Source organism: Aspergillus pseudotamarii, assembly GCF_009193445.1.
Source record: "Aspergillus pseudotamarii strain CBS 117625 unplaced genomic scaffold BDV38scaffold_45, whole genome shotgun sequence".
Lineage (NCBI taxonomy): Eukaryota > Fungi > Ascomycota > Eurotiomycetes > Eurotiales > Aspergillaceae > Aspergillus > Aspergillus pseudotamarii.
Window position 1 is genome coordinate 278,656 of NW_022475059.1, and position 8,718 is coordinate 287,373.

General features: G+C 47.6%; 4 protein-coding genes across 4 annotated transcripts; 1 reads left to right on the forward strand and 3 right to left on the reverse strand.

Moving 5' to 3' along the window:
* Positions 1-804: 804 nt before the first annotated feature.
* BDV38DRAFT_285116 (uncharacterized protein) lies at positions 805-1,308 on the reverse strand (the record flags this gene model as incomplete). Its single annotated transcript, XM_032060419.1, has 2 exons — positions 805-877; positions 929-1,308. 2 exons carry the CDS (start codon positions 1,306-1,308, stop codon positions 805-807), a joined length of 453 nt encoding a protein of 150 aa, XP_031911352.1.
* Positions 1,309-3,213: 1,905 nt separating this feature from the next.
* Positions 3,214-4,557, forward strand: BDV38DRAFT_294773 (aromatic prenyltransferase; the record flags this gene model as incomplete). The annotated part of the gene is made up of 1 exon (XM_032062565.1): positions 3,214-4,557. The coding sequence occupies one exon, from the start codon at positions 3,214-3,216 to the stop codon at positions 4,555-4,557; it is 1,344 nt and encodes a 447-aa protein (XP_031911353.1).
* Positions 4,558-5,531: 974 nt separating this feature from the next.
* Positions 5,532-6,149, reverse strand: BDV38DRAFT_285118 (uncharacterized protein; the record flags this gene model as incomplete). Its single annotated transcript, XM_032060420.1, has 1 exon — positions 5,532-6,149. One exon carries the CDS (start codon positions 6,147-6,149, stop codon positions 5,532-5,534), a length of 618 nt encoding a protein of 205 aa, XP_031911354.1.
* A 625-nt stretch (positions 6,150-6,774) lies between these two features.
* On the reverse strand, positions 6,775-8,235 carry BDV38DRAFT_272969 (Zn(II)2Cys6 transcription factor domain-containing protein; the record flags this gene model as incomplete). Its single annotated transcript, XM_032057589.1, has 5 exons — positions 6,775-6,778; positions 6,905-7,566; positions 7,623-7,976; positions 8,036-8,106; positions 8,187-8,235. The coding sequence occupies 5 exons, from the start codon at positions 8,233-8,235 to the stop codon at positions 6,775-6,777; spliced, it is 1,140 nt and encodes a 379-aa protein (XP_031911355.1).
* Between the last annotated feature and the right edge of the window lie 483 nt (positions 8,236-8,718).

An 8,718-nucleotide genomic window follows, 5' to 3' on the forward strand; every position in this document is an offset into this window, starting at 1 on the left:
TCATATTGCAGCCCCCCACCCCCCAGAGGGGGGAGTCGCTGGTCTAGGATACTTGGAATCTAGGGATGCATCTTTATGTAACAGTTGTTTAAGCTGTGTGAAACATTGGCTTGATGTCTGACCAGCTATAGCAATGTGCTACAGACTTCGTCACACCTTGAACGGACGTCTAGTGCCAACCGTGGTAGACAATGGTATGACTTTGAATTTTTTCTTTTTTTTCGAGGATACCCCGCTCCGAGTTGCTATAAATTAGATTATGAGGAGTGTCAAAAACGTGCGGTTTCCTCGCAGTTTCTGATGACGGCATTATTCAATTCCCAATCTGTTCTTCAGTGACGGGGTCTACCTTTTGTCCAGACCTCAAGTGGACTTAAACATCCTTTGTGTAGTTTTGTGACTCGTATATATATCTTGTGCAACATTAGCAACTTGGATGAATCTACCCTAACATGAGATGCCTACCGTTTCCGGTACTCTAGCTTTACATCCTGTATTAGTATATATCAGTGCTGCTCTCTCGTGAAGTAGCCTCTCCTGAACTTAGGAACAGCCAGCTGGCAGGACGGCCGAAAGGGAAACACTTAGTATACTAAACCTGGTTCGGAAGGCATAAAAGTAGTGCGACATCGTCCCTACACAATTCCATCCCAAGTCAGCGACGCTCTACCCACTGGAGACCAATGATAGGCGTGTCACATCATGGCTTCCGCTAACAACAGCCTGGACTCTACCATCAGGCTGTTCAACAGGCCTTCACATTAGTGGTACTACACTGATTGCGTTTGATCCGGAATATAACCTTCAAAGCGACCCATATGTGGGATGTGCTCCACCCGAAATAATAGCCTCGTGGCAACAAGCTGGATTGCAGTATCTAGATACCTCTGTTAGCCTAGGGCCACTGACCTGCCTTAATCCCCTATACACTGTGGCAACCTCGATCAAGGAAGGCTCTAGCACTTTGGGCACGTGTTGCCCTTCGTACGTGCACCCATTCGAATGAACAGAGATTTGCAGTGACTGATTAGGAGTAAGGGGGTATAGGCGCGAGAACGGAACGCCAGATAGCAAGCTAGGCGGCAATTGCCTATCAGGCGTGTCATCTACTATGGTGCTGACATTTGGGTCAGCTGCATCTGAGAACCCGGGGGATTGGACAATGATCACAAATACCTTGCGCACAAGTTCGACAGTCAGGGCAATGGAAATCTCCGTTTCAGGCATCAGTATTACATCAACCGCAGTAGCGCCAACAACAACCACCATTGCAAACACTTTCCGTACGAATGCCCCGCTTAACGACATTTCGAGTATGATTATGCCGTCCTCACTTACTACCACCCGGCCTGAAGATTCATCAATTTTAGCTTCCTCAACTACAATAGCCGTATCCCCAACTACCTTAACAGGGCCATCTTCGACTGTTTCTAGATCAATCACTGACTACGGTCTATCCCCGGAAGATATAGCAGGAATTGGGGTTGGTGCTGGAGTGGTTGCTATTGGATTCGGTGTATTGGTGATGGCTATCTGCATCCTGGTACGAAAGCAGCGACGTTCTTTAATGCGCAGACCGCCGCCTCCCAATAGCTTCCGACAGGGTACGGCACGGAGAACCCCAAATAAAGGCTCGTCAAGCCGTACAGTTGAAGGGTCTCCATCTCGGATAGTCTCATCAATTCCTGTAAAGACCGCACGCTCGACGTGCAGTTCCCCAGGTAAGCCGATTGGGGAGCCACAAAAGGTTATAGCAAAGTCAGAGCAGCAGCCTAGTAGGCTAGAGTAGCTCCCTCCTCGCGCCTTTAAATGAATGCCCATAGCGTTCATTCGGTCCTTACTTGCTTTGTATTATCCAGCTGCTGTCAACTTCTTTCTCGCTTTACTTCAGCTGTGAGTGTTTGAAAATGTGTTCAAATATGACAATACAATCGACCATATATACCACGGGGCAGCTGGACGTCAAACAACAAAATATTTCCGTATGTAATAGATACCTAAGCCACAAAAATTTCAGGTTGCATACCTGCATCGTCCCTCGGGTAGTTAACAGATTTATATTGGACTCCATCCACCTCCACCGCAGCAAGAATACAGCTAGTATGGTGCACCACCACTACCCACCCACAGGCTAGAACTATACCGGTGCCGCTGAACCTTGGATTGTACAAACACCACGAGTGATGTGCAAGCCAAATTGCCACAGAGTTCCTTGAAAGTCATCAACGTGTCTTGTAACCTGGGCTCTAAGGTTGAAGAGCTGAGTATGGCACTTGGTCAGGTGTCAAATATATATCCAATGCTAGTTACACGCACACCAGCCATGTCCTGAACGGCAGATACCGCTATTTGGCTGAGAAAAAAAAAGCTAAATCGAGGGACCCACGTTGGTATCTCGATAAGTGATATTATCGTAGCGGTAAAGAGCGCTACCGCGAAGGTTTCGCGACGATTATATGCAAGGATTATCATATTACTCAGTCCTATTCAGGATCCCAGCAACCACCGTCAGGATACGGGGTACCGACATTGAAATTGACTTCACGTCACTATAGAAGATAAATGTCGAAGGGACATGTTATATCCAATCGTTTTGCTCTTCCTCATTGTGCTGAAGGAAACTTGTATCTGCCAATGTAGCTGATCGGTAAACGTAAACCACTCTCTCTTGCTTTTCCCTTCCTTTCCTTCCCACCGCCAGATGAGATGCAAGCTGACGCGGTTGGCTTGCAGCTAGCCCCACTTTTGTACATCAAAAACTCTCAATTTGCTAGGCCACAAGTATCTGTACAGGAAGTATTTACCGGCTCATCCCTATTAAAGAGTTCGTACACGTATTCTGAGTGGAACTGGCAGAACCTTCGATTCATAGAAAGGGAAATGATATACAACCACCACCCTGGAATCTGCAACATCTTTTCGCGCCCTAGTACATACCAGGTTCTTTTTATGTAACATATTAAACCAGTCGCAGCAAGGCGCTGTTATTACCCAGCTGCGGCAGGTAGAGTCCTTTGCAGGGATGTTAGTACCTCTGTGGGTGTTGGTTCGGGCATGGTCGCTTGTGGTCATAGGCACCGCCCTGGACGTATTAATTGACAGCTTGTCACTATCAGGCCGAGGGAAAGGTATTGTGGAAGCTTAGCTATAGCTTAGTCGAGATTATCTTCCGTGAAAATATCGCAAGTACCACAACATTGCGGAAACTAAACGATGGCTGCTCCTCAAAGAGCGATCGATTACAAGAAGTACATGGAGCGGCTTCAGTCCTGGGATATCGCTTCTATGTGGCTCGGTGAGAGGCAGGACGATATCCAGGACTGGTGGGACTTCTGTGGACCGCAACTGGTAACACTCGCCCATGAAGCCGGCTACAGCCCTGTGGCCCAGATTGAAATACTTCTCTTCTTTCGCTCAGTTATTTTACCAAATATTGGACGTTTCCCTCACACTTGCCGTCCAATTGCGTGCGCCCAAGCCCGAAGCATACTCACCTATGACGGGTCTCCTATTGAGTATAGTTGGAGATGGAATGTTTCTGCCAGCGACCATCCCCAGATCCGTTTTTGCGTCGAGCCAGCGGGACATAGCTCATGTGCCACTGGGGCCGTGGGTAGTAAGCTTCGTGCTACTGATGCCATCCTGGCACAACTTGCAAAGAGGCTGCCGCATCTAGACCGTGAATGGTACTATTATTTCCTGGATTCCTTGCACATCGGCCGTTGGATAGATAGTTCTCACCATGACGATGCACACCCATGGCAGGGACGAGTGCCACGGGTGCCCGTTGCCTTTGATTTTACGCCAAAAGGAATCTCCACTAAGGTGTACTTTACTCCACCGGCCACACCTAACAATATGACCTCTTTCAACACTATTGCGGATTCCGTGCGGCCAATTTGTCAACAGGACACTGCCGCCCTGGACGAGTGTATGGCATACTTTGCCAGCGACCCGGTTGGGGCTACTTTGCGACCGGACGTCGTGGCCATTGACTGCGTCTCGCCTCTGAAATCACGTATCAAGGTCTATGCAGGAACACCAATGACCGCGTTCACGAGTGTCGTATCCGTGATCACGTTGGGTGGTCGGATCCCAATACCTCAAAGTTCCATTGATGAGATGTGGGCCTTGTTCCGCATGGTCCTCGCTCTTGACGACAATTTCTCGCGAGATGAGGAACTACCCGTGCAGAGTCCATTCCAACCCAGCCGCGCACACCGCGAAGACTACTATAGCGGCTTACTCTACTACTTCAACCTTGCATCGGGATCAGAGTTACCTGATGTGAAGCTGGACATACCCGTGATCCGATACGGGCGCTCAGACGAAGATATTGCGCACGGGCTCCAACAATTTATGATCTCGAGGGGGCGGGGACAATATGTAGACGGATTCCAGCGTGTTATGGAGATAATTAACCAGAGGCATCAGCCCGGAAATGGGCATCGTGTGCAAACATATATCTCATGTTCGATTGAGAAGGATGGTTCTTTATCATTGACCTCGTACCTCAATCCCGGTGTGTATTCCTCATCTGAAGCAGCCGAGGTTTAGACTTCCATACAAGAGATTTCGGAGAAAAGGCTGTTTTGTACTCTGTTAGAGCTGTGGCTAGGTATACAGTCAGTTCAGATAATTTGGTTTCTTTTGACCTTATTGATTCCCCCTGGTGTAGATTAGGACAGTTTGATAGATTTCCTAGGGTAGTTTTCAGTTGAATGCACTACCTGAGCAGTTGTAAAACAGCAAGGTGCGTTCCTACGAGTAGCCTTAGTCCCGGAAGTGATAAAATCCACTTGGCTTATTTATCACCTTTGTTCGTTGCCGTAATGGAAGTAAGTGCTTAGCGGCCATGACAATGGATGTGTCTGTTAGGAAAAAAGGACCCGATCTATCTTGTACATTTCAAAATCCGTTTGCATTCAACACAATGCACATTAGGACGTGAGTGTATTGAGTCATAGAATTGTTTACTTCCTCTTAATAATATTTACATACCAATGATTCAGTATCCCGATCATCAATGATCCCCGTGAGTCAGTGATACGTGGAATTGCGGACATGGTATCGCTACAGGTCGTCCTAGGGACTTTGGTTGTGCCTTTAGGAGCTATTCGGCACACCATGTTGATTGTGTAGTGCACTGTCATGGGTCTTACAGGGCATATTGACCAGTACTCTATTGGACCGACGTAGTGTCCACAGACCTGAGGTTTCTATGCAGATATAGGGAGCTATAGGAATGTAGCGGGGTGGGGTTACCTAGCTCGCTTTGGATATATTCTGCTCTGTGCGGCGTGTCTAAAAATGGGATACATAAACTGCGTATCTTGTGCACATTCATTAGGAACATTTTGAAAACAAAATCATGCAGTGCATTACTGAGGGGGGGGCAATGAGTATTTAGAATCCTAGCAAAAATATTCTAATAAAGTGTCTTCTGAGTTGGTTCCCATACGCCGCATTTTACCTTCAAACAGGTCCCGTTGAAAGTAATTCATCGGGGATCGTAGCGCCGATCACCATTCTCATGCCCTACTGGGGTGTTTGAAGCAATTTCTCAGAGCCGCAGCGGACCGATTCCAATTGTGCACCATCCAGGCCTTTGGGTCCGAACTGGGCTCAATTTCGGATTGGATGACAGTGTCCCATGCGTCATTCGTTCTTAGTTCCTCCAGCATTGCCGGCATATCCATGACCCTCAAAGGACCTACGCCAATGGGATTACTGCCGTCATCGAAGATTGGCGAACCGGCCTCGGAAAAGGTAAATTGATTCAGCTGCAACATAACCTTGGATAAATCCTGAAGAGCCTGTGTCCGATAACGCTCGAGAGTAGCAGCACCTAGTTCTTCATTGAACCAAACATGGCGGGCTGACTTGCCGTCGATATACTCCATCAATATGTAGGGGCAGCCCCGGTCATTATCCAGAGAAGCTGATAATGAGAAGACTGTAGGGATAGGAATGATCGTTTCTTGCCTCAAAAGCTGCATTGTCGAAGCTTCAGCAGTTAAGACGCGGGCATGTATATCGTTGAAAGCTCCAGGATATCCATTCACGGGAACTTTCAAGACCCACTTTAGGCCTGTGTTGAATTCAAGTAGGAAGAGGATGTTATTGGAACCGAAGAACCGCTCAGGCATTATACTACAGCCGGTGCACGTCGGCGTTGGGCCATCTTGTATTTCGCTCTGCTGGTAAATAGATACGGCGAAAGGTGGTATCTTGGCCAGGTCCAAATGTTCAACAACTTGTTAAAATACCGCCATGTCATCTTCGTCGCTCGGCTGACTCATGATGTTAAAGCTTCCTGATCGGAAGTCTTTATCCCACATATGTGGGCACTAAGAGTTACAGATCGGTATTAGCCATTAGTGCACGGAACAACATATATGTAGCACTGAGTGAAGATATTGAGGCGTAATATTAAGGTAGAAGTGGGTAAAGAAGCTTTCTTGGCTTGAGGGAAAAGTGCCCGAAGGCAGATACGCACGTGAGACTCGTTGTTTTATGCAGCCGGCGTAAAATATTGTACATGAACCAGAAACGCCAGTCACAACAAACGTGTTCAGATTCATCATTGACACTGCGGGGCTATATATAGAGATGCTGGCCTTCTATATGCCATAGAATCTTATTGACATTCGTAAGCATTTCACATTTCATCCATACTTGATCCACAGACCCATAAGCGAGACTTTGATACAGTTTATATATCCAATTTGAGTCGCTGCGAGCCGAACCCTCAGTTGCTATGTTACAGGCCTTTTAGCTGGTTGATTTATATCCACAGGCCCTTGCTGGAAAGTCAAGCAACTCGATAATTCGTCCATCACCGCATGCTTCGAGGTACATGCAAATAGCCTGACATTCCAGCTTAACGCGGGGACCAACCCACCACTCGTCAACCGAAGTGCACATTAGCGCTAACCAGTATGACAAGATTAGCAGAGCACGAGGATCTTTCGCAGCGAGCAGATTCACGAAATCCGGTAACAGTCGACCCATAAAGTTTGTTATGCGAGGCGCCCCGCACTTATGCCGCGGGATGCGCAGTAATGGGCACAGCATACGAAGGGGCCAATGGAAGGGATTTGTCTCTTCCGTCGTGGTATCAGTAATATCGCATAAGTCGGCCAGATCGGGATCGAGATTTTCCCGACCCATTCGATGATCATCAGCATATTCGTAGTTGCTCGATTCTTGAAAGGGTTCATTCCAGATGCTCTCATTCATCCATGGCTTGGTGATCTCTAAGAGACAGCGTAGACCACCTTGAACGGAGAGCCAATTCATGTTGGCCGGATCGTCTGAGAAAACCCAAGAGTCGAGCGGGGTCGTGGTCTCGGCGGAGAAGGAGAACATCCCGACCAACATGCAGCTTGTAATTAGCATGTCCATATTATCTCGGCTGATGGGAAATTCAAGATGTTGTCGATACAGTCGGGTGGCCATGTGTCGAAAACGTGCGGCTACCATCGTACACCTCGAGTCTGAGGGAAGAGTATAGGCCCAATGAGTGCTCGCCACTGCCATTATAGAATACAAAAGGCATGGTTCCTTTACAGCCGTCATTGGTTATTTTGAGGTGATGGTAAAAGCGGGTTTATACATACCCCCAAAGCCACTTCGATAATACAATCTCGCAGGACCTTCTTGATAGACGAAAAGGCAAGCGAATGCACTGATACCATCTCAGAGAAATGCGCCAGCATGGCTAAGCCAAATGACCCAAGAGAGTGACATGGGCCGTACATATAGAATCTCTCGTCACTCAAGTCGGAATGTAGGACACGATCGACATTAGCGATCATTGCCTCGAATGCCAGCGAACCATTGCAATGAAGCGAAGTGCTACACGTAGATGGAGCCATTGGCAGTCTCTTTTTGGCTACATTGCGTGGAAGTGCAAAATCACAGACGGCACCATGCATTCGGCACCGCCTACATTGTGGTTTCGCTTCATCACACTGCGCAGGATGTCAGTTCTATTGGCCTAGAGAGTCCTAGTGACGGCGGGGCTTCGCACTTTGATTCTTCGACGCTTGCAATTGAGACAGCCGGTCCTCGATTTTCTGTGCGCGCGTCGCGGTTTAAATACTTGCTCAGTTGCACCGGATGCTGTCAACAGAGGCTTATTGGTCTCCACTCTATGTACTGAACTGCCTGCTGCTTGGCACCTTGGCCAAACTCTGAATGCCGAAAGATAGTTGCCATTGCGCCAGCCATCATGGCGACTTTTTATAGTTTCAGGCTGTGCCTGACTGCTAGGTTGGAAATCCATAGACCACACTGAATTTCCATCTGCCATCATTGCTTAACAAGATCTGTAAGGAGGAAAAGACTAGTTTATTGAAGAATGTCAGAACACGAGGCTCATCAGGGTCTCAGCGACTTTATACGTTCTCCATGTTGCGCAATCAAACTAAACCAAATTGGGCAGTTCTGCCAAGGCTCGCATTGCGCTGTCCAATCAGGATTGATTGTTCATTCGGGGCATCTTGAGCTCCACCCTTAAGGGTTAAACACGAGTTTTAGCACCTGCGCTGAACTAGGCACCCGGTATTTCAAACAAATTCTATAAATAAATATCGGGAGCATGACTGGATCATTCATGTGGTTATGTGCGGATCCTATCGAGTCTAAATAATATCAGCAATTGCGAAACTCTCACAGAATCGCTGAGGTATTGCCGAGCGCAATACTGCATCT